This window comes from Micropterus salmoides, unplaced genomic scaffold (assembly GCF_014851395.1).
Source record: "Micropterus salmoides isolate LMB-PRFRI ecotype aquatic unplaced genomic scaffold, ASM1485139v1 Ms_hic_scaffold_4, whole genome shotgun sequence".
NCBI classification, from domain to species: Eukaryota; Metazoa; Chordata; class Actinopteri; order Centrarchiformes; family Centrarchidae; genus Micropterus; species Micropterus salmoides.
In genome coordinates, this window is record NW_024043372.1 from 22,390,078 (window position 1) to 22,415,751 (window position 25,674).

At 40.3% G+C, this 25,674-nt stretch overlaps 1 protein-coding gene across 4 annotated transcripts in view; it reads left to right on the plus strand.

Moving 5' to 3' along the window:
- srgap3 (SLIT-ROBO Rho GTPase activating protein 3) overlaps positions 1-25,674 on the plus strand; it is a 64,156-nt gene that overhangs the window by 27,108 nt on the left and 11,374 nt on the right. For 2 of the 4 annotated variants that reach the window (XM_038697069.1, XM_038697070.1), the window contains exons 3-12: positions 1,553-1,715; positions 6,230-6,292; positions 15,230-15,415; positions 17,603-17,731; positions 20,678-20,899; positions 21,032-21,133; positions 21,814-22,011; positions 22,265-22,349; positions 24,421-24,448; positions 25,197-25,299. In XM_038697069.1, the coding sequence (XP_038552997.1) occupies positions 1,553-1,715; positions 6,230-6,292; positions 15,230-15,415; positions 17,603-17,731; positions 20,678-20,899; positions 21,032-21,133; positions 21,814-22,011; positions 22,265-22,349; positions 24,421-24,448; positions 25,197-25,299 (1,279 nt within the window). The remainder of the gene's footprint in view (positions 1-1,552; positions 1,716-6,229; positions 6,293-15,229; positions 15,416-17,602; positions 17,732-20,677; positions 20,900-21,031; positions 21,134-21,813; positions 22,012-22,264; positions 22,350-24,420; positions 24,449-25,196; positions 25,300-25,674) is intronic. The other 2 variants (XM_038697071.1, XM_038697072.1) reach the window with 1 other exon arrangement.

The window sequence follows — 25,674 nt, forward strand, 5'->3', positions numbered from 1 at the left end:
ATAGGGTCCTTTATTGTTAGTAAAACCTAAATCCTACCCATCCTTTGCATAGTTGGGTTCATCTCATTTTGATGCTGGATATTCTCAGCTCTTTCAAATAACCATTACATTTCTGTAAATGCATATTAATTGACTCCCCTTTTAGACAAAGCGCATGTCGGGACACCGTTCTCAGTCATTGAAGATGCAGGCCCAGTAATAAATAAACGAATAGATGAAGTTCACATGCCAGATGAACACATGCCATCCTGTTTTCTGCCCCTCACTGATGTTATGAGTACAATGTGCTGGTGTCAGCATGACACAAGTACGTTCAGAGCCAGAGTTAAGTAAAGGAATAATGGGGAAAGCACTCTGGAGTAGCTAGATATCAGCTTCATTAGATGTGATTAGCATTATAGAAGCTCTCTGAAGGGGGGCTCTTTGATGTTGGTGCTGCTCATTGCCTTTTTTCTGCTCCACAGTGAAACCATATCTCCCACCCTGCTCTTGCTCTCTCCCTCCTTTGCTCTCAATTTCCTCTCTCTCTGTCTCTCTCTGTGCCTCCTTCTTGGGGCTGGTTGATTGATTAATGCTCAGATAGGATCCAGACATGGGTATGGGTTTAAAGAGATTGTGTATGTGTGTGTGTGCCTGGTACGATGTCTATGTGCCTTGGTCTGTCTGTTTGAAAGCACCCGAGGCGGAGATAGTTTAAACTGATTATGCAGCAATCAGGGCCCATGACTCTCTGGTCATTATGGTCACAAGCATTATACATTTAACAAGTTGTTGCCTTTACTAGACCGTAGCACTGTTTGGAGTGTGGTGGAAAACAGAAAAGCAGTGATGGAGTGAGGGAGGAAGACATTCACTGAGGCGGAAATTGAGAAAGAAAAGAAAGAAGGAAACTTTGTGGTATTTTATGCCACAACAGTTGTCTTTTAGCAGATCATGACTGTAGGTATAATGTTTACTTTAATAATAACTTCAAATGCTTTCCTCTTTAGCCAAACAGTATTATTACTTGTTTGGCCATGTTTTGGACTTAACTGTGTAGTATCGTTGTAATTCTACAAATAACTATCTAGTTATTGGAAAAGAACTAACTAAGTATATTTTTAGAAAGGCTCATTGTCTGTCTGTCAGTCCACCATTGTGGTCCAGATTGAAACATCTCAACAATTATTACTTAGGTGGTCCCCAGAGGATGAATCATCATGACCTTTCCTCTAGCACCACCATGAGGCTGACATTTGGGTTTTTTTGTGAAATGTCTCCACAGCTTGCCAAAAAAACAACATAATGCTAATATAAACATGCACATTTTACCTGCTAAACAAGCTAGCTACCTGCTAAACAAGCTAGCATTAAGCATACACACACGAGCACACACACACACACACATATATATATATATATACTCTTAGCTCTGTTTTGTTCTACATAAAACTGATTTTCTTTTATGTGAATGACCGAATGACTGGAAAAATGGAAAAATGTATTACCACCTGTCCATATTATCCAGATTTGGCATTCTCACAGTCATGTATTTCTCATGTTTACTGTTCAGGAAAGACCAGCACCTGCTGTCCTCAGTAAACTGCTGGTACCTGCTGCTGAACCAGACAAGGCGAGAGAGCCGCGACCATGCCACACTCAGCGACATCTACACCAACAATGTCATCGTCCGCTTGGCCCAGATCAGTGAGGACGTCATCCGCCTGTTCAAGAAGGTCAGTGAGGCTATCAGCCTTCCCTCTTTGTTTACTACTACCCTCTCATCACTAGTGCATAAAATGTCAGAGAAGGAAAATACAAATACCAAGCAATTTTGCTTTGCCTTGGTTAAAACTGAAAGGGACAAGCAGCATCGGCTCAAATAAAGCTGCTTCTCTACCTTTTGCCCACTGACGGTAGCCCCTAGAAACGTGATGCTTTGAGCACTGTCTGAGCCCACAAGGAGTTTTGAGAAATTTATCTATTTCCAGGTTAAAAAACCCCTTGAGATGTACCATCTCGTTTTCGAGGGGGTCCTGACAAAAGACACACAATAATATAAAATTACACAATATATACAGCAAACATCAAACACAAGAATACAAAAAAACAAACAAACAAACAAAAAAACAACAATAAAAATAACTACAATAAAAACATATTCACTCATTTACCTTGCACATGTCACAAACTCTAGACACCAACACTAATAGTAAAAACAGTCGAGTATAACAATAAGTAACAATAATTAACAGGAGTTGTAAGGTGAATGATAAGAGCATTCTTAAATGAACCTAGATACTTCAAAGATGTCAAGAAAATTGGTAGATTGTTCCAGTCTCCAGAGTTCCAGAGTTAATAGAAGGTGTATGAGTTCTGTCTAGCCTGCAGAGCTGTCCATATAGTATTGGGAAAAGTGAAGCTGAGACCCCCTGGCCCAACACCCTGTGAGAAACATTTGGCTCACGGTCAGCACATAGCAGAGATGACTGAGGTCTCCAAACATCAGAACCCTGTTTGCACCTTGCATGCCTTCCTGTACGTGAGCTCCACTGTCTCCATTCACATATTACTGTGTGTGTGTGTGTGTGTGTGTGTGCTTTCGTGGATGCCTGTGAAGCAGTGCCAGAGCTGAAAAGGAAGAAACACTCCATCCTTTTTAAGTCAGGTGCCCTCAGGTAGCTTTCTCTATATTTGAAACTATGAATGGATGACTCAGCCGCAGCTTGCTGGCAGATGTATTGGGAGACAATAAATAATGTATCAAAAATGTCACAGAGCCCTGGAGAAAATTGAAAACGTTAAACTGAAATAAATTAAAGACCACTGGATGACTGTTGTACATGAAAAGGTGATCAAGGACAAAAAGTACAGCTGTTGACAAAAACTTGATCAAGGGCTTGTTTAACATATAAACATCTACCAAAACGGTGGCTTATAGTGGGAATGTTAATGATATATTTTATCTCATTTACATGTGTGTTCACGTTGTGTTCAGTAAGTTATGATATATGGTGGTTTGATAGTCTGTGCAGCTGTTTGTTTTTGGGTTGAACCTAAATTTAGAGCAGTTCTAAGCCAGAGTATTTTCCAAAGACTGAATATTCCCTAAAATGCAGTTGCAGTAGGAGTGACATATGTGAATGTACAGAAGGCAGGTTTCCCTGCTGTCTGCTTGGCGCTCCATGACTCCCAGTATGAATTAATTGCAAAGAGAATAAATTAATAAATTGAATTACGTGCAACTATGGTACTTTTTGCCTTATATAGAGGAAAGACTTTAAGAATATTCACAGGCGTTTCTATAAGGTCTGCTACAATATGACCTTCCACAGCTCTTACATTGTGTTGCATCACAGTCGTTCACTCGCTGGTTGAACCCTCCCTGCTCCCCTCGTGCCTCTGCAGTACATGCGGCAGTCTCTGTCTCACTTCAGAGCAGCTGATGCATACCGATGCCATTCACCAGCTGCTGGAGCCCTCCAAGGATTTCCCCCACTTATCACATTCAGTCCGATGCTTGCATGAGTAGGACTTAATGCCTGCACTCCAGATAAAAACAAAGTAAAAACAACAAAGCCCTCCTGTATTACTAAGGTTACTTTGTCTTATCTTGTCTGTGTACATTTTACAATCTAGTTTAGTGTTGGAGCAAGATTTCTTTTCTCTCTCTTTTATTATTATTTAAGTTTCTGACTCACCAGTAGCAAGTTTTTTTCAAGCACAGTTATTATAGCTAAGCAGGGTGTGGACAAAAATGGTAACTCTCATCTGTGTATGAATCCCTCGGAAGAGTAGGTAGGTGTGGTTTCAGTTTGGATGTGTGTGTGAGTGCGTGTGTGCATGAATGAATTGCCCGTCTTTGTTCACAAACGGTAGGTGTTCTTTCAGCACAGCTCCTCTTTGTCACACTGATATTGATCAGAAAATGATACTTCTCATTATGATTCATATGTGTATTGGCCATGATGCATCTTGCTGAGTCACTTTGTTGAGTCAGCCACTGACACAAAGGTGGTGAGCACAGGGGGTTTACAGAACTGTTTCTGCTATTTTAAATAGCTATTTCCATATTTAAAAGCATCTCACAGTCTGTAGTATTTAGCATGCGAGACATCAGATATTGTTAGCTGCACACCACCAGCCCACCTGTCTAACATAATTAGCTGCATGCATCTAATTGTCAGTTGTCAGACAATTGTCAGTTGTCAATTTCCCACTGACAAGTGTCATTGTTTAACTCATGAACATGGTCTTCATTTTATTGACCTGTTCGCTTTTAATAGTTTCTCCTTCCCGCCCATCACCTGTACATACAAGTATGACTGGCAGGTTTGTTTTGATGTGTTAGTAGGCTAATTTTTATTTCCTTTAAGTCAGCTTTTAGGTCGCCTTCAAAGAAACATAGTCCAGACAAACGTTCTAGTTTAACACTCAGTTCATTTATTTCTCCTGTTGAACTTCTTACTGTCTGTTAAACTCAAAAATATTCCCAATAGTAAACAAATAAACAGGAACATACACAATCATGAATAACAACTGCTGCAACCATAGACTGTATATAAAAACAAGCTGCCTTAGCAGTCACAAACTGTTTTCAGTCACCTTCAACTATGTGCTGATTAACCCGATGAGACCTGATGCACCTATCCCGAAACTCATCAATTAATCTGTTCTTTTATGGCTCCCGCAGTGGGAATATTTGATTAGGAATTAAGCTTAGGAATTACGTTTTTACACTGAAAATCCACTAAATCAAATCTACCACAACAAACCAAACCAGAGACCCCAAAGTTAGGATGTAAATAATAACTGGGAGTTTTAAAAACTGGTCTGATTAGCACAGGGATTATAGAGTTTTCTGTCTCTGATGGTATTGATGGTTTTTGTATTGCCTGTCCTCAAAGATAAAAACTCCGTATAACTCTGTGAAATTAAGAAGTGTTGCTTCTTTTATTTTTTTTACGTGTCAGACCATCACACTACTGAGATATGATGGCACAGTTGGTGCATCTTCTCACCTCAAAGTCTTCAAATAAAGGCTCTATGCCTCTCTTCCACACAAACAGACGTCATTGCAATCACTCTGTCAGTTATTTCTCTTTTCCCAGTCCAGGTGTGTTTCTTATCACAATGCGTGCTGAGTGGTGAGATGACTGTGAAAAAATGAATGTGCATGTGTTTTGAAATCTGTGAGAAAAATTAACTGTGTGGCTTGTGAGGCACTCGCTGCATCTCTTCAGTAAGATTCCAAACAAAACAAATTAAAATGGTGGCAGAGAGAAATGCCTTAAGCAGTCTTTTCACTATTAAAATGACAGAAGGAGCTGGATATAGGACTTATTGTTCCTCATAAATGATATTTAATTGTGTCCGTAGAGCACAATGAAACATCAGAAGACTGTGTTTTACTTTGCCAGAGGATGTCACACACGTTTTCACCCCTTGACACACTTCACATATGAACCCACACAGATAATAGACTTTTCAGAAGTGTAAATATGAGTGCCACATAAGGTGCAATAATCACAGGAAACTAAATGTGCATGGTGCATTGCTCACAGTTATATGTCATTGATGTTCAACAACAAGAAGACAGGTACAGTGAGTTATTGTGATCATGTAAACTTAACTACACTAAGAAATCCAAAGCCCACAACACTGCAATTGCTTGTACCTTGTGCAATGAATTTGTGAGCCTCAGTTGTAGTTCATTTTTGAAAGCAGTGCCATTCTTATTTCCTTTATTTTACTCATGCAGTCTGTTTCATGTTTGTCTGGTAGGAATAGCGGGCGAGATGAGGAAGTAGAGAAATGACTGTGTTTTGTTTGTAGTTTAAAATAATAATAAAATTGTATTTTAAAATTAGAATTCAATTAATATGACCCAATAGAACAGTCATGGCAAATAAAAACAAATATGACAACATTCTCAGTCAGGATATCTTCCCCCACTCTGCTCTGTGTTACAAGTCTTCTATTAAAAGTATCATGTGAGGCTGTTATACACATAACATAATTGTTGGATGGATAACACAAGTATCCTCTGGTGAGCATTAAAGTGTCAGTCTTTCATTTCAGAGGTCTCTTTTCATGGATTTAAGAGTTGGACAAGTGGAAATTCTGACCTGACAGTGGTGCTAGATGAAAGTTGGGAATTCACCAAAGGATTCATCTTCTACTGTCCTTGATTATCTGTATCTGGTGTCAGCCCGACTGACCCCTGTTCTTCCTGCTTGCTGTGTTTCAGAGCAAGGACATTGGGATCCAGATGCATGAGGAGCTGGTGAAGGTGACAAATGAACTCTACACTGTAAGTAATACACTAGAGATCGGTCCCTCACACCCTATCTCATCACTGAGCTCTCTCTGGCATATTATTTCATGTTTTCTCTTTTTTTGTTCTCTTTTATTACCTTTCTTTCTTCTTTGTACATTCTGAAATATGTGGGCTTTCCTTTCCTAATACTTTCTTTTTAGGCTGCTGAGGGACTAATGGGAAGTTGTTCTAGTTTTGAAATGAAAGTGTCTTTCCGGTTGAAAAATGAATTGCTCAAGTGTACAAGTAAAGCAAGTAAAAGTCCCACTGGCTGTGTTGAAAAGTGGAGGTTTTCCAGTTTAGTAGGTACAGCTAGCGAACACAGTCTCATGCAACAGTCCTGCAATAAATCCTACTATTATGAAAGAGGTGTTAATCCAACCATTGAATTGTATTGCATTATACTGAAAGGTGTTTCCATTAATTACTCTCTAATTTATATAAATAGGTAGATAGATGATAAGCGAGAGAAAGAGCGAGGCAGATGTAAATAATGAAATGGAACACTACTCTCCAAGTACTACTCACTTTCTCTTCAAGTCAGACAGTTTCTGGGCTCAAATAGCTTTCACATCTGGTGGCTCTTTCAGCACTGGTCCTGTTCGGGGGTCAACTCACTTCTTCTCTCAGTGGAGGACGGTGAAATACCTGCCTGTCTTAACACATGATTGTGAAATCGTTAGAGAAGTGAAGCTTTGGAGGATAAAAATAAGAAGATTGCAGATTACATTCTGCTTCATCGTGATTTGTCAGTAAAGCAAAAGGTAGTCTATCATTCACTCCTCTACAAAGATAATTTTTGTCTCTCAGCTCAAAAGCCTTTTCTTTTCTTTCTTGTTTTTTTTTGGGGGGGCAAACCGCTCTTGGGCATCCTGCAGCTGCTTCCCATATGTTTTAACATAAAATGGTGCTGAATGGCTGTATAGATAGATGTTTCCTGTCATATTTTATAGCCAAGATGTTTGGTTTTAGCCCAAAACCATCGCACATAATTAATGTTTCATTGTGTTTATGAATTCTATTTGGATTAAACCTCCAACTGAGCTTTTACAGTGAAAAATCAGTAGAACATAATTAGTATGTGCGGTATAAATGAAGGAACAGCCCACGTTGTTTGTTTTAAATGGGCTGTCAGTATATTAGACTGTTGTTATAACACTGGCAGATAACATAAGCAACAATCCTGCAAACATGACGATAAATTGTTGTAGTTACTGTACAAAAATTGGTCAGACCTGAAGTGAATTGTTAATAATAGGATTTCCTGCTGGAAACCCTGCTGACAGATGAGCGTATGTCAGGGATAAGGACAATCTCTACTGGTGCTGCACTGTTACAGAGATGGGTTCTTATTCAGGGAGGCTTAGTGCCCGAAACTGGACGAGCTCCAGGCAACTTCAGCAGTCTTTTGCCCCCTGAGGTGAAACAGAAGAGATGGCAGAGCTGCCTTGTATGACTTATTCATCTCTGCAATATGATGAGAGTCAAACTACCAAAGGGCAGTGCTGGCAATTCTCCCTGATCCCACCATCTGTACATTTGGACGCTGAAACAGGCTAATGTTATGGGCACCATGTGATAATCAAAAATGCATGTTAATTACATGCATAAGCATTTTACAAGAACTGTGCTATTGATGAAATGTATTTAAAGACTGATGCTTCTATACGTTGCTACTTAGTGGTTAATAATGAAAATGCAATCATTGTCTTTCTTCAAAAGGTCATGCCTGCCAGCCATTTCCTGTTTGGTTTTCAGTGTCAGGGTGTATTACAGGTTCATTGTGGAGTCCAGAAACACACCGAAACAGATCATTCTTCAACTCTTTTTTGCTGCATAATAAAACTCAGATGGTCCCTCTTCTCATGCTCTACTTGGCCTCAGCTGCAGTCTGGCTGAAAATTAAAGATCCAAATGTTGACGTACAGCCTCGTTCTTTCTTAAGAAGAGGGTTCTGTGAAACTTCACAGCTAAGGAGGAAAAATGCCACGTCCTATAAAATTTATTTAATGTCAATCAATGCATTTTTACACTTAATAATTGTTTTCTCCTCTAACTATTCATGACATTGTGACTATACTTAAAGGGGATCCCCTGTTTTGTTATCTCATCACATGGTTTCTTTAATTGCTTTTTTGTTCATAAATCTCAGTGAAGGGTCTAGGGTTGACAGATATTTTTATTTATTGTTATAATGGGAGGCATAGGAGTCTGAAATATTTCATTAATGACTCATCTGAACACACCTCTCCTTGACCTTCCACCAGGAGTAACACTGTCTGTTGGAGGAACGAAAAAGTTTTTCATGGCTGCACACTTGTTAGTATTTGATTGTACAGAAATAGCTAAATCAATAGCGTGGCCACATGGTGATTGCCTTGTGGTGAGTTCCAACAGTTTTCACAGGCTGCCAACAAAGCAATTTTTTGCTGAAAGAAAACTGTTAAATCCCATTTGGATCCTTGGCTGCTTAGTGAGAGGTAAGGGAGAGATGTAAAACAGAGCTGAAGCTATTGTTCAAATATTGTTTAAAGTATGACGCTGCAGCAGGAGTATTAGTGAGAGTGACGATCCTGCTGCCTGTGGCTTGTCATTAATACCAAACCTGAAATAAGAAAAAGGAGCAATCAATTCCTGACGTTGCTTTCTACAACATATCTCTGTGAAAGTTAGTTTCTTTTACTTGGACCTGTTTTAATTTCCTGCAACACTGGCTTAATATCCCCACTGAGGATCGATAAAGCTTATCTTTTCGATCCACCAACCTTATGTCTGATGTCTAATCTTCAGCCTCATACACGGTTATTCTTTTGTTAACAACAACACTGAAAATCTCTCTCTCAGGCCCGGCTGCTGGTGTAGCTTTCATTCATTTATCCATCTGTAGTCATTCATCCATTTCTCAACATCATTTATTTACTCACAGCATGTCAGCGCTGAAAACGCTACATCAAAATATCATAGCTGTTACATTTTGGGGGAAAATATGATTTGGTCTTAAAAAAATGTTTTAATATCTAATCAAGTTCTAATGCGCTAATGTTAATTTCAATATTTTTTCTACTGTTGTACATCAACATAATAAAGATTTGCTTTATTCTTTCTGGCATCATATTTTCTCAAGAGTGTTTTGTTCCCTTGTGTGTTCTCCCGTGCTTCACCTACCATGTATATAGATTATGTTGTGATTATAATGTTTTATCGGGACCCTCTTGAACATAAGTTGTAGCATCTCGTTGGGCTTTTTCTGCAAACAGTAAACTTAATGTTTTGGTTAGACTTTTGCCCCACTTATGTTTTTCTGTAATATTTTGTGGTAAGAGAGTGGAATATTTTAAGGGGAGATAAAGAGGGGATGAAGTGCAGCAAAGGACTCCAGCTGTAGTCGAACCCTCGACGTTGTGATAAGTCATGGGTTTAAATCCCTTGACTATTTAGAGCCATGTTAAATGAAATTATCTACTTCTGGCCTTGCATTCATCATTAAAAACTACAGCCATTTTCTCACTGTTGGGTTTCTTTCACCAGCTCAGAGACTCTGTTCAGGAGTTAAACAGCCCTAGGCTGTCATCAGAGGACTCAACTATACACACACCTCCTGTGGACACAGCTGAGGCTCAGTCTTCCTGCAAATTACTTTGTGTCTTTAGCTGCAGGTCCTTGTAGTCAGATGGTTCTAAGTTGGCTGGAAATCTAGCACGTTTTTAGAAGAATTCGAAGGAAATAGTTCGACACCCTGGAGAGCAACAGAATGTTAGCCTAGTGTCTCTCTTCGTGGGGTAGCTACGTTGTTGTAGAGTTTTGTCATTCTGAGAATAGACTAGCGGCTTTTATTCTATTTATTTTACTTTCAGGTGTTTGCCTTACAGCTCTTTGTGAGTCTGTGGTTGTAGTTGTTCTAAGAGTTCCTGCACTGCTTGGAGAGGAGTCGTAATTATTCCAACACAGGGGAATAAATAGGGACTCTTCAAGTGGCAGAACTGGTAAATATTACTATCACAGGGTTGGCGGTCAATGGAAGATTATAGTTGTGAGTGACCCAACGGCAAACATGTGATTTTGATGAGCAGCTCACGGAGAGATAAAAGGAACCCTACTGCTCAAGTTCAGCACCAAGCAAGTACTACGTACTTGGTCTCAGGAAACAAATAAATGACTGTTTATGATGACTGTCTTACATCCTGAGGTGTTCATAGAAAATGCTCAGGACATTTGAAGATGCAGCTCACATGTGGACTGTCCTTTACAAGGGTTAAAAAATGGGCTTCCAAGAGGAGGCTCTCTCAATGAGCGTCTGGGACGAGTTAAGAAACACTCAGGATGCTTCTGTCTTGTCTAACAAGGGTTTTCTGTCACTACAGTGTTGTCATCACCATGTTAGAGTGGGTTGTGGGATGTCTGAGTGTCTAAGTAGAGATCAAAGTGAAGAGGTAACTGCAGAGAACAGAAAACAATGCTGTGTTAATGCTGCACAAAAGAGCTAAAAATGAGTAAGCCCGTGGTGGTGATGAAGAGTTACGGTAGAAATGATATAGAGGCCTGGAAAGCCACAGTGAGGACGGGATAGGGGGCTGAATATTTGACAGCCAAGACTAAACCACACACAACCCCGGGCCCCTGGATTCACTTAAAATATTCCACATGTAGTGACATCTGTGTTACTGCTGTACTGACGCCAATTGATCCACCAGGCCACCATGAAAAAGTTCGAATCAAATCAAAAAATTTTCGAGCGAAATCACACTGAGGAGCTTGAAAAATGTGCTCTTTCCTGTTTGTCTCCTTATTGTTGGTAACATAATTTTAATATTTTCAGGCAAAGAATGTCTCTTTTTAAGACAGACGGACTTCACCCAAACAAACGGGGCTCAGAAATGTTAGCTGCTCACATACAGCATGTGGTGCGGTCCACACATGACTTGAATGACTAATCGTTCATGCAGTACACCTGGACACACCACCGGTCACTGAACAGATCTCTACCTCACTGGCACTAACAACTGTCTCCACCTGCTGGCATGTAAAGCCGTCTGCTCCCAGCGCTGTTCCAAAGACTCCTATTCCTGTCATCATCACGCATAGACCAGTAAACCGAAATGTGCACATCCCACACAGAAATAATAGTAATCTCTTAAGGATTAGGACAACTGCACCAACTCCAGCACCCAGAACAAACTCATTTAAAATGGTTCTCTTCAATGTGAGATCTCTGTAGCATGTCTAAACTACGTATGAATTTTAATATTCAGAAAATATTAATCCATAAAAAAGCTCTTGTTCTCGTTTCCGGAGTTGTTATTAACCTAAAGTCTCCAGACCTCTAGGTAGCTTTTAATAATTATACAATTATTCACCAGTGATAAGTTAGTTAATTATCTTAAATCAATCAGTCAGTCTCATATCTAAAGGGTAAATTCTCTTGGCAGGGACTTAGTAGTAGACTTAGAAGTAGGCAATACACACAATTCCTTGGTTACAGTGAATTAATTAACTAACTAAGGTGATATAAAAAGGTGGTTAAATACATCAGAGAAATAAACAATGGCTAAACAATGAGAATGGAGGTTTGATTGTGGGAGGACTTGACTCATACAGCAGAGGAGAACTAATGAAAGTAATCTATGAGTTTAGGAGTTAAAAAGACAATATTAACACTATGGGACATCCCATAGATGTATTGTTTTTAGCTGCGATTCGCCTGTTACTCATGCCGCCTCACCAAGCTCCGTGTGTTCTCGCATCTTTAATGAACAAAGTGTTTCAAAGTTTTGCGCATTCTTTCAGAGCCAAAGCCAACACCTGTCTGATTCCAACACCAACAATCTGGTCGATCACTTCAATCATATCTGCTTGTCGTAACTAAATATTGCTGCTCCTCTAAAGGTTAGGCCGACGTCTAAAGCTAGTAAGCAACCCTGGATAAATGACAGCATTCGCAGCCTAAAAAGAGAATGCAGGAAAGCAGAGCGCAGATGGAAAAAATCCAGTCTTCAAGTCCATTACCTCAGTCTGAAGGATTTATTAATTAACTACAATAACATGGTTAAGGATGTGAGAACACACTATTTTTCTGAACTCATTACTATACATAAACACAATCCCAGGTTTCTGTTTAAGACTGTGGATCAGCTGGTAAACCCAACCCCTCCTTGTGCCTCAGCTGGAAGTAATGATGACTGTGAATTGTTTTTATCTTATTTTACCAATAAGGTGGTGTCAATCAGAGCCTCTATTACCCCCACGGACTCTTACTCAGAGGTCCCTCACCAGCAACAAGAGAGTTTTAACCAGTTTTATCCCATCGACTTGTCTGAGCTTTTAAAAACAGTATCATAAATGAGAGTGTCCTCCAGCCCACTTGATGTAATACCTACAAAGTTTTTACTGAAAGTAATAGATTCTGTTGGGCCCCATTTGATCTCTGTTCAACAGTTCCCTATGTACTGGTTGTGTCCCTGATTATTTTAAAACGGCTTGTGTGAACCCACTTTTAAAGAAACCTGGTTTAGATCCCTCCCTCCCACATAATTTTAGACCAATTTCAAAACTGCCTTTTATTGCAAAGATTCTAGAAATAATTGTGTTCAAACAGCTGCTCACTGTACTGGAAAATAACAAAATATTTGAATAGTTTCAATCTGGTTTCAGGAAGTACCACAGCACCTGCCCTGCCCAGACTGCCCTGCTTAAAGTCACAAATGACCTTTTTATGTCTGCTGATGAAGGCATGTGCTCAGTCCTGCTACTCATGGACCTTAGCGCTGCTTTTGACACCATTGATCACAACATCATGTTAGACAGACTGAGGCACTGGGTGGGGATCTCTGGTACTGCCCTAGAATGGTTTTCATCCTACCTGTGAAATAGGAAGTTTTGCGTGTCTGTAAACAACTATGTCTCTTCGTTCTGTCCAGTTAAATATGATGTGCCTCAGGGGTCGGTCTTAGGACCCATTTTGTTTTCCTTCGGTCTGCTTCCACTTGGACATATTATCCATAAACATGGCATTTCTTTTCATATTTATGCTGATGACACACAAATATACTTGCCCGTCAGATCCACAGACCCTGGAATGCTGAGTTCACTTAACAACTGCCTTTGTGAAGTTAAAAAATGGATGTCAAATAATTTCCTCCAGCTGAACTCAGACAAAACAGAAATCCTGGTCATTGGGTCCCAGCAGATGGCAAAACAAATACTGCCATCTGCTGGTTCCCTAGTACATCACATTAAGCCTGTGGCAAAGAACCTTGGTGTTTGGTTTGATAGTAATAAAAAATTTCGAGCAGTACACCACAAAACTTGTTCAATCATGTTTTTATCAACTTAGAAATATAGCAAAAATTCAATCTATGTTAATTTTTAAGGACACCGGGACAATTTTACACGCCTTCATCTCATCGCGCCTGGATTATTGCAACAGCCTTTTCACCTGTTTAACCCAAAAATCTATTGATCGACTCCAGACTGTCCAGAACTCAGCTGCAAGGCTTTTAACCAGAACAAAGAAATATGACCACATTACTCCTATTTTAGCTTCATTACACTGGCTCCCAGTGTGTTTTAGAATTGACTTTAAAATTTTATTGATCACTTTTAAAGCTCTTCATGGCCTCTCGTCTTGTTATATTTCTGAACTTTTAGTCCCATACACACCAGCACGTACCTTGAGATCCTCGGGCAGAGGTCTGTACCAGAGTCTCGACTGAAAACTAAAGGGGACAGAGCGTTTGCTGTCAGGGCCCCGAGGCTCTGGAACAGCCTGCCCGAGGAAATCAGGTCAGCTGAGTCAGTGAACTCTTTTAAGTCCCTTCTTAAAACATACTTTTATAGGAGAGCCTTTCCCGATCTTATTTGACTTTAATTTATCCCTTTTATTTTATTCTATTTTACTAATTTTATATTTATCTTAAACTTGTATTTTAGTCTTTTCAGTGTTTTCTTGCTTCTATCTTGTATTGTTTTTGTATTATTGTCTTTTGGGTATTATTGTCTTTACACTTGTTAAAGCACTTTGTAACTTGTTTTTGAAAATTGCTCTACAAATAAAGATTATTATTATTATTATTACATCTGAGGGGGAATATGGCAGTAAAAGCACAACAGTAATGCTACTGTAAGACACTGTACAGGTATGAGTGGTTGTGTGAATGGGTATAGAGCACAAAAGTGCAAAACAAAGAAAATTAAAATGGTCCCTTCATGAGTTGATCCAAACTGCCTCTTTTAAAGTTTCTCTGAGTAGACTGAACTGAATCAGGGCTTGTTTACATGTCCTTTTACTATTCCCAGCAGTGGCCACTGGTACATATTGACTCTTAATGAAAATACTTATGAGGCCTTTTTATTGTATGACTGCAGAAAGCATGTGTCTATGCATTCAGTACTTTATTATTTTATAGACAACAACAATTATTTGATTATTGATTAATCTGAATGTTATTTTCTCTCGATTCACCAATTCATCATTTAACAGTCTATAAAATGTTTTTAAAAGAACAGCGGAGAAAAATCCCATTCACAATTTTCTCAAAGCCCATGGTGATGTTGTCAATTTGCTTGTTTTGTCTGGCCAACAGTCCAAAATCCAAATATATTAAATTTTCTAAAAAAGAAGAGCAAATAACAGAAATGATTGATCAACTTATCATTGTAGCTCTAATTGTATATACAGCATTGATATGAAACCTCCCAGTCCATTTCAGTGTGACATACTAATATCCATGCATTTTCTTTTCTCAGTCCGTGGGCTACTGAATGTAACGTTGTCGAAACTATTGTGTCTTCTAATTTGTCTCATTTTCAAACATAGTTTTACAGCATCTGTGAAGCATCTTTTAATCTTGTCAGACTATGATGGCCTACACTGTAAAATGTGATCTTGATAGGCTCCTTTTAATCTTTTGAATATCTGTGATTCTCCTCCTGCAGGTGATGAAAACATACCACATGTACCACACTGAGAGCATCAGCGCAGAGAGCAAGCTGAAGGATGCTGAGAAGCAGGAGGAGAAGCAGTTCAGCAAGTCCGGAGATCTCAACGTTAACCTGCTGCGCCATGAGGACCGCCAACCAAGACGTAGCTTTGTCAGGAAAATTGAGAAGATGAAAGAGAAGGTGAGTATGCCCAAGGATGGATAGTATATTTAAAGCTGCCGTAGTCAGTATTTTTTAGAATAACAATGCATTAAATTACTATGTTCAATGTGAAAAACCCACAGAGAATTATCACTTAAACTTGTTTTTTTTAGCATCTTTAGCTAATTGTTTTGGTCTTTGGGCCTGCAACTTGATTGTTTTGTTTCACTCTCACCACTCTCATACTTCCATTTTTGGTCACAGCATGCAGCTGTTTTTATAAACCCACTGTACACTACCCACTCAGCACCAAATCACAAATGAACAAAGATAGCGACTAGCTGGTGAACATAGTAGCATTTAACAGCTATAGTCAGATATTCCCTCATCAGTAAATGGAGACCCAGAACAGAGGAAAAAGAGAGTGAACTTTGGACTTCCATTCGCCTGGTGGTCATAAATTGGATTTCAAATAAAAGCTGTTGCTCCATGTCTGCTGGATGTGTGAAGTATTCTAACAACATATGATAATATGTTCACGGCATGTGACCAAAAAAGCAGTTATTGCAGGGTAAACAGCTTCTCCTCATTGCCGAATGAGGAGGTCAGATGAATCGAGTTCTGTAAATGGAGAACTGGCTCTGTTTGTTGGGTTTACTTGGAGAGAGTGAGAGAAGTATAGAGCAACAGAGAGATAGGAATATAATGTCAGAAACTCTCAGGAGCAGAATGCAAGTCTGCAGCCAGATACGGAGTGAGCAAACAGCACTACTCCCAGCCAAAACCCCAACTCTCTTTCCATCTTATGCAGATTTCAGGTTTGTGTAAAGTTCTTCTCTGCCAGCAGTGTAGGGCTGGTGGTCTCTGGAGCAGACTATACTTTAGATGCACCCATGCATTTTTTATTTGGGATCTTCTTTTGGAATTTCTCCATGCAAATGAAACTCCCATTATCTCTCAGGTACCAGAAATCAAAAGGCTGTCAGGATGACAGCGTTTCTCTTTCCTCAGGCTGATATCCTCAGAGATGCTGCTTGGCTTGGGAACTGAGCACTAGTTATAACACAGCGATGAATTTTCCCTACGTCTTGCTTTTAAACTTTTGTCACATTACTCTGCCTGCAAACAGGTCAGAGAAGGAAGAGACAGAAATAAAAGCTCTCTTTAAAATCTCTTTTTCTCTAACCCGCTGCTCAAATTTGCATTATGATGGCTTTGTGAAATTGGAAGTGAAATAATGAGTGAAATGTCTGCTTAGAATTATAACACCTTTGTCAGTACTGTTAAGTACGGGTTTGCAAAATCATTGTGTTGTGTCAGTACAAATGTCACTAAATGGGAAATGCTGTTATTTTGTTTATATTCTTTAGTACTAAATACAGTTGCATGCATTTTTCAGTGGAGATACAGGCCCACAGATAGCCAAACATAAGTTAAAATGATTGATCACAAAGACACTAAAACCTCCAATATGCCGTCTGTGTTAGTACTTTTGAATAAATAGATAGATATTGATGGGACTGTATTTTAAAGGAATACTTTGACATTTTGAGAAATACACTCATTTGCTTTCTTGCTGAGAGTTAGATGAGAGAATATACCACTTTCACATCTTTATGGAGCTGAAGCCAGCAGCTGGCAGTAGCTAAGCTTAGCATAAAGACTGGAAATGGGGAAACAACTAGCCTTGCTCTTTTGCTCCAAAGGTAACAAAATCTGCCCACTTGTTCTTACACTTCACTGTTTGTACAGATTAAACAAATGTGTCAATTAGTGAGCCTTGGAGGCGCTGGTAGGTGGATTTTTTTTTACCTGGACAGACCCTGGCTAGCTGTTTCCCCCTGTTTCCAGTGTTTATGCTAAGTTAAGCTAAGCGCGCCAGGCTGCTAGCTCCAGCTTCATATTTACAGACGTGAGAGTGGTATCACTGTTCTCATCTAACTTCCTGCAAGTGCTCAGCATCCACATTCTGCAGCCCCTAGTGCTTTAGTATTGAGAGACTAGAATAATAACTAAATGCGAGCCTGGCTGTGCCACTTAACTCATTACTATCTAGAGGCAGCATCTCTAGAGCCTGTTTCTCCAAACTTTTCCTGCCACCTCTACCTGTCTGATGGTCCCAAAGCTGCGGCTGCCTAAGCACACACTCAAACCCTCCCTACTGCTTGATTTTCCTGCACTGATGGTTTTTCCCCTCATCTGCTCTGTCTCTTCTCTCCTCCCCAGAGGCAAGCCAAGTACTCAGAGAATAAGCTGAAATGCACAAAAGCCCGGAATGACTATTTGTTGAACCTGGCAGCAACAAATGCAGTTGTGGCAAAATATTACATCCATGACGTCTCTGATATGATTGATGTAAGTATGCGTTAGGCACATGTGTTTGTTTACATCTCTCAGCTGGGATGTCTAATGTTGATTTAACTCTGCAGCACTGTGGCTTTTCTCACCATCTGTTCCTGTGTCTCATTTACTCTCAGCCTGTTAGCTGTTTGTTTTCAAGCTGCTCTGTTGGCCCCAATAAATGCATTTGACATCATTTTTTCATGATTAATTTCTGGACAACAACCTCAACACTGATTTGCTGGTGACTGACTGCTGCTGATATGAATATAAGTTCAGTAATCTGTAGCATCACGCAGCTGCAGAAAAATATTTTTGACTGACGATTTCAGTGTTGACAGAATGATTTCTGCTCGGTCTCCCACTCTCCTTGTCCTCGGTCTCATCCTCATTCATTTGTTTTTGTTGATGCTGCTTACAGCATGTCCTTGTGATCATTTCCCTCTAACTGTCACGAGTCAAAAAAACTATTGTCAATTGTCTGTCCTCCTGTGGTCTCTTCTTTCATGGGTCAGAGTAGAGGAAGCAGCTTTTTTTAACACTGACTCAAGAAGCTGTAGGTGTGTTACTACAAGTAAAAACTCAAAGCTCATTGTATGATATTCACTTCATTATTACATACAAGAATCCCTGTTTTGTATTCCCAGAAAACCTACATCTAACACTTATATTTATACATATATAAAGTCACTTTTAATTCAAAATTATGAGCCAGTAGCACTTCTAGAAAGTCAGATTATCAGTATTTAAAAAGATGAATTTGTTTAGCAAACCACTAATGGTTGGAAGCTGGTCAAAGTCAGCTGGTGAGCAGAGGCTCTGTTTATGTAGGCATGAATGCGGTTAATGTGGTTGGCACTGGTGACCTGCCACCAGTCACCCTGCAGACAAACAGATGAAGAGATGAAGAAGCCTTTATTGACCATTTTGGACCATATCAGTGGAAACATTCTGTATCTATTCCTTTTAGATGTGCACACATACAGCTCCTTCTTCAGGGAGGTGAGACTTTGTGTTGCATTATTTGCTTTCTAATCTCAAATCTTGTCATTTGATATTTCATTGTTCGATTTGTTATTTTCTTCCAGTTCTTCCACTATTACGCAACATACACACAGCCAACACAAAGGGACGCTTACTCATTTCCCTCGCCCCCCTTTTTTACTGATCTTCATAGAAGGTTTGGGTTTCAGAGCTAATGTACTGTAGTTATTGAAGTCTGTGCTGCATACAATAGGTAGTTGTGCTAGCAAGAAATGTCTTTCACAAATTAGATTTTGTGTTGTGTTTTGCAATGTTGCAATGTTGCAATGTTGCATACTGTATTCAATCTATCTGTTTAGTCATTGACTGACTGTTGATGAGTAAATACCTGTAAAGTCATACTTTGTTACGAAGGCCTGTGTCGCAGACTTTACATGACTATGTGGGTTTTGTGGCTGTTCATACCAAACAGAAAAACCTAATTTTAAGGTCAGATTTCTCTTACAAAAGACATTAACATTTCAGCCCTTCAATATGCCTGTTTCCCCCCTTCTCTGTGTACTTAAATGTTTTCTTGAGTTCCAATTACCATACTGCACCATTAGCCACAATGATAGATCAGGCCAGGCATGTTAGGCATGGCTGTCCTGCCTCTTTGCTGGGCAGCTTTGATGGATGCAGTGTCTTGAAACTGAAAGGTCCATGTCATCCAAAATCCTGCTGAGCTGCAGGGAACGGGATTGTGAGCATGACTGGGTTTGGCTGCCACTAGCGGGACAGAGGAAGAAAAATTGTCCGTTTGTCACGTCAGAGTAACTGCACACCACACATCAAACCAGACGTTCACGCAGCAAGAAGCCCGCTTTGTCAGTCAGCATCAGTGACTTTAAACTGTTGAAGAATAATTCCGAACAACATGTTGACTTTATTCTACCACTGCACTGCGTGGAACTGATGAATGCTGTGATGAGGGAGGTTGGTCAGTGCCGTCAGCATGATAAAATATATAGGCTTGAACTTGGGAAATAAGATTAATATGGTTAAGCTCTAATGTGAAAGATGAGAATATAAAAAAACAAAGTGGTCAACAGTATTTGGATGAAATCTTTATCTGATTATCTGCTCTTTCAGGCTGCTGCTGCAGATATGAATGTGTTCTCACTCAGTTTGCTTGTTTAAAAAGAGGCTACTTTACTCCCTTTAGTCTTTAGTCTACTGAGCCACTTTGACTGAGTAGTGCAATGAGACTTGTACACCAAAGTAGGCTACTTCCACAGTCCTAAAGAGTGCTAAAGAGCGTTTACTTAGTGATTCACAGATCTGTCAGTCGCCTCAAGCTCCCTCCAAAACTCCTCACTACCATCCTCTGCTTAATTAGGTCTTTCATGTGATGGTGCTGTAATTATCCCTGGTGTCTTACTGTGCTAGCTCCCTTAATTCTGTGAGCTCTACTTCTATTTTTGAAGGTAACCCGTAACAGGACGTTATTTTGGATTTAGTCCATTAAATAGGTCTGAATATGATGGTAGGTGATCAAGCTAACAGGCTTTACAAATGAAATGTGCACTTTCACATTCTTGCAAATTCTTATACATACATACATTTATATTCATCGAATTAAAAAGCAACTTAATGGAAGTTGAAAATCTTTTGCTAGTTGCTAGCTTCCAGTGGCACAACTTCCCACATTGCTGCCGTGATGTAGAAGGGAACTCTAGGGTGTGGTCTGTACACCATGACATTACTGTTAGCTGTGGTACAACGGAGGTACAACGGAGCAAAACTATCACCCAGCATTATTGCTGTGATGGAGGTGACTTGAAACAAACTCTTAACCAGCACTGAAACACTGTTTTTTAAAATTATTTCAGAACACATACTGCAGACATAAAGTCCTTGATTTCCATTTTTCCTATCCCATCTGCTACCACATTACAAAGTGTTTTTGTGTTTTTGATCTAATCTTTATCTCCACAGTGCTGTGACCTGGGCTACCACGCTAGCTTGGCACGCACATTCAGGACTTACTTATCTGCCGAGTACAACTTGGAGACATCACGCCATGAGGGACTGGATATCATAGAGAATGCAGTGGACAACCTGGATTCCCGCAGTGACAAGCACAAGATCATGGATATGCATAACCAGGTGTTCTGTCCTCCCATGCGCTTTGAGTACTTGCCACACATGGGAGATGAGGTGAGATGTTTTAAGTGCAAGATTTGTTTATTACTGACTGATGTTATTTTTTTATTTTTTTTAACCATATAACTCTTTAAGCTTCAGATGGATCTATTTTGTCTCTTCTAACCCATGTGTCCTCCACCTCAGGTGTGCCAGGTGAGCGCCCAGCAGCCCGTCCAGACTGAACTCCTGATGCGTTACCACCAACTGCAGTCTCGTTTAGCTACGCTAAAGATTGAGAATGAGGAGGTGAGGATTTATGATGGCTGTGTCTGTCAAGCACCCCCACCCCATCACCTTTAGCCCCACCCACCAGAAACAGAAAGCCCTCATTTCTCATTTTCCCCAGAGCCAAGTAGGAGGGCCACATCACCATCTGTTCTCATTGCAATTACTCTCTGCTGACTCTTGCTCTGTGGGAGCCCAGAATATATTTAGATTGTCACAGCGCCAAAGTTGTCAGTTTTCTATGTTATATATGAAATTGTCTATTTTATGATGAAGAGAGGACTTATTAAGAGCCGCAGACACAAAGGTGCAAATGTAGGTGATAATAACCAGGCCCTGTTAGGCTCTCCTGCGCCAATGGCTCTGCCTGTTCTCTGTTCTCTCTCTGTCTCCCTGTTTCTTGTGCCCGGGAGGATAATGGACGAGCCATGTCATTACTGGAAATGAGCTTTATCAATCTCAGCCCTGAACAAAAAGCCTCCTTCAGTAATTTTACATACAATTTTGTCTCTTTGCCAGACACTCTTCATTTCCATGTCTTAGTCTGATGTCGCTCTGGCCTGACATTCAGATGCTGCTTGGTGTCATTTCAGTACAATCCAAGGTCATCATCAAGGCTTGCAAGAAAAGACAAATATGACCAAGACTGAGTAACATAGGATGCTTGATTTGTCAACTTCTGTGTTTCCCCATCTGTGCAGGTGAGAAAGACCTTGGATGCCACCATGCAAACGCTGCAGGATATGCTGACGGTAGAGGACTTTGACGTGTCGGATGCCTTCCAGCACAGCCGCTCCACTGAATCCATTAAGTCTGTGGCCTCAGAGTCTTACATGAGCAAGCTGAATGTAGCCAAGAGGAGGTCGAACCAACAGGAGACTGAAATGTTCTACTTTTCAGTGAGTCATGTCAATTTTGATCCATCTATCAGTCCAAACTGGTAATAGCCTGCCAGCCTGCTGTGAATTTCACTTTGCACTGCTTTTCAAAATCAAGCCACCGGTCATCATTTCCACATGCTCTGAAAATAGAAATGAAATTAAAACTAGAAAAGATTGACTTTATTTCGGCACTGAATTGTTTGACTGGGCTAATGTTACACTGCTGTTAGTGCTGCTGCTCACTCATTGTTGCCTTCATCTTTCCGTCCAGAAATTCAAGGAGTTTCTGAATGGCAGTAACCTCATCATTAAGCTGCAGGCTAAGCATGACCTACTGAAGCAAACACTGGGTGAAGGTAAGGAGTCTTTGCACTTAATTTTTATTTGGTGTCTGTGGTGTCTTTTAATGCTGTGCGCCTGACCTGGTGTTTCGTCCTGTCATTATGAACCACAGAGTCCCGACACATCACTGTAAAATTAGCTGCTTTTGGGGTTATAGTGGTGCAGGTCATATCTAATAAGCAGCAGGGAATGAGGTATAAGACACTTCAAAGACACTGATTTTTTTTTGAGGGGAAGCAGGAACGAAAGAGGAAATGAGAGTTGATACTCAAATGGAAAACTGTCACACCAAAAGCAGACCACATCTACTTTGAGATATCCATTCCCTTTTATCTCCATTGGTTAAAGCATTATCCAGTTAGTCTCTATATGATATAGCCGCAGGGAGGGTTTACATTTCCAGGCTGTAGAGAAAGGCTTCCCTCTGCCCCTCCCTTCCCCGAGGGGTCCCCTTGTCACCTCAGCCGTGAACAATTTACGCCCAATCAATCAGCGGGACCTGGCCCAGACCCATTTCTGCAGCTGCTCCTGCATTGGGGGTTCACCTAATAGAAAAGGGCGTCAGGCACAGACAGCTGAGGCCTTGCAATGCACATGCATATTTTCATATTTCACACCTTGGATTTATTCATTCATCTCTTACTTAATCATTTATTAGCTCTGCCGAGCTTTCAGGACCTCAAAAAGTCCTTGTGATTCCCTCTGAGCTCTTTGGCAAGCTACTGACTGCCTCCATTTGCAATCATAAACTCTCACATAATGGTTCCTATCAATCTCTGGACTCTGTTTGTATGTCCGTGGTGGAGCAGCTGAGAGAGTGTATGAACACAACATATGGCGTCTCCAGGTACCACCCATATTTAATTATTCAGATGATCAATCAGGGTTGCGTCGTGCTCATTAGCTCCTCACTTTGCACCCAAAATAGCGTGTTTGTGTATGTGCGTGGTGGTTGGTGAACATGACAGGAGGAACATGATGAGACTGGTGAGTGCCACATGGCGTTTTCATCTTGCTGCATGTATTAATGAAAACATAATGTCAAGCTTTGGCACCAGACTAGATGGTGCTAGGATGTCTGCCAGCCCTTGTTTCCCAGATAGTAGGAGTCACCAATTCCCATGTTCACTGAATTTGATTTGTACTTGTCACCTTTTATGTTTGTAAAATTTATATCTCTCCATCACCAAGGGACCCTGGAACTTTTGGATATGAAATTAGGGGAACATCGACGCAGAGTTTTTGGCTCATGCTTGAGAAACTGGGTGTAATTTTGAGGTTGGTTGGTCAGAGGTAGACAGGACTATCACTCAGAGGAATGATGTCTGGGAAATGTGCTGTTGTTTCTTCACATGAATGCTCCAGAGACCTTGTCCCATCTGCCAGAATGATGTGTAGAGAAATGGGTTAGCCTTTGCTCTTTCTGTCCATTGTTAGGTGGTGTAAAGAAATAACGTTGGAATGCTTTGGTGCCATTGTTGCTTTTTTTGTACATTGACTCGCTTCCATCTGATAATCCAGCCACTAGCAGACACAGACAAACACTTACTCTCAGTTCATAAAGAAAACCAAGATCATCTTGGAGTCAACTGGCCAAGCCATTGTGTTCTGTTTAAGGATGCATGTTATCGAGCAGAAACATAAACTCTGACAAATTCTTATATTAGTCAAAAAGAGTGTAGCTCAGTTTGATGATGAGCTTACCGACTGCATTTTCTTTAATAATGCTGTCCATAACGTGCATGTGTTGTTGGGAACCCATAACAAAAGACTCAGTGAACCATCACATTGCTCAGTGTCACCACAGACGGACCCCTCCCTCCCCATATACACACTGCAACCGCCACCCCCTTTTCTTTGCTCTGAGAGGAGGTCTATAACCCCACAGGGTCCTCTGGGTCCCCTGACGGTTCAGCAACGACTGCTCAATAGCTTTGTCCAATGAATGGTGTTAGCACTGCTCCATTCATCGCTCTCTCAATAGTCATGTTGTTTCTCATCAAACCCTTCAGTGATGGCGGACACTGCAGTCTGGATAATACATACCACAAAGATATAACATGTCCCTCTTGTGTTTTTCCACAGGGGAAAGGGCTGAGTGTGGAACTACAAGGTATGATGTTCCCATCTTTCAGCCATGAAGCATCTGCTTATACCATTTTTAATATATTAAATTAATTATTTAAAATTGAAATTACAATAAATTAATTATGTTATATATAAACTACGTTATATTTGACTACATTGCAAGGCTTTTCATATTGCAGTCGATAAAGTCAATCAGTGTGTAAACAAAGAGTATACATATGCATGCATGATTTTATAAAGGTCACGTTACAGCATTCTTTTTGATATATATTATTAAAAGTAATACATACTGTAGGAAACATGTAATTGTATTTTCAGTGAGGAATCATATAATTTGGAGTTCCAACACGTATCAATATTTTGATTGCTAATTTAATGCCGAATTTTTCTGTCAGACAACTTGACATATCAACTGACGGGATTGATTTTATTGGCCTTGTTAATATTGTTCATTAATCTGTGCTGTGTTTTTAGGAAGTTATGTGTTTTATTGAAGATCCAGTCCTAGACCTTTGTACCCCCCAACCCCCTCAGCAGTAAATTAAAGGATGACTTTTATCAGGTTTAATGATAAAAGACGTCTTTAATGAAACATCTCACTTTGGGCTTTTCTCAACCTTTAAATCACGATTGTTGTCTTTTTCCATGACTTTATTTAAACAGAGGATTTTTTACAGCTTTGTTTTAGCAACTGTTTTTTCATACCTCCATGTTTGGTTCTACAGTTTTCACAGAATATGATGTTTTTGTTCCCTTTGTCCATCATTTCCCAGGCCCCCCACCCTTCCCCCTAAACCACAGAAAATGCGGAAGCCTAGGCCACGCTCCATGTATAACCATAAGCTGTTTAACGGCAATATGGAGACCTTCATCAAGGTACCCTGTGGTAGTGGTATATGACTGAGTGGCCCAGTAGGGGAAGGCAGCTAGAGCCTTCGCTGTCATTCTCTTCCTGACTTTGGCCTTCTGTTCCTCCCTCTTTCAGCTGCCTTGATCATGATATAACGCCTCTGTTTAACCTCTAATCCTCCTCCTCCCTTCTGTGGCTCTGCTGGTGCAGACAGAGCAGCAGTCAGCTGTCTCTTTATTCCCCTCCAGAACAATTTACCATCTCTGGGTTGTTGTTTTTTCTAAACCCAGTGACTCTTTACTCGACTGAGAGGCAGGAGACGGCAGCGGGTCTGCTTTGTCACTCACTGCACCCAAACCTTTACTGCATCTCTGTAGCTTTCCTATCGCCAGTCCCTGTGC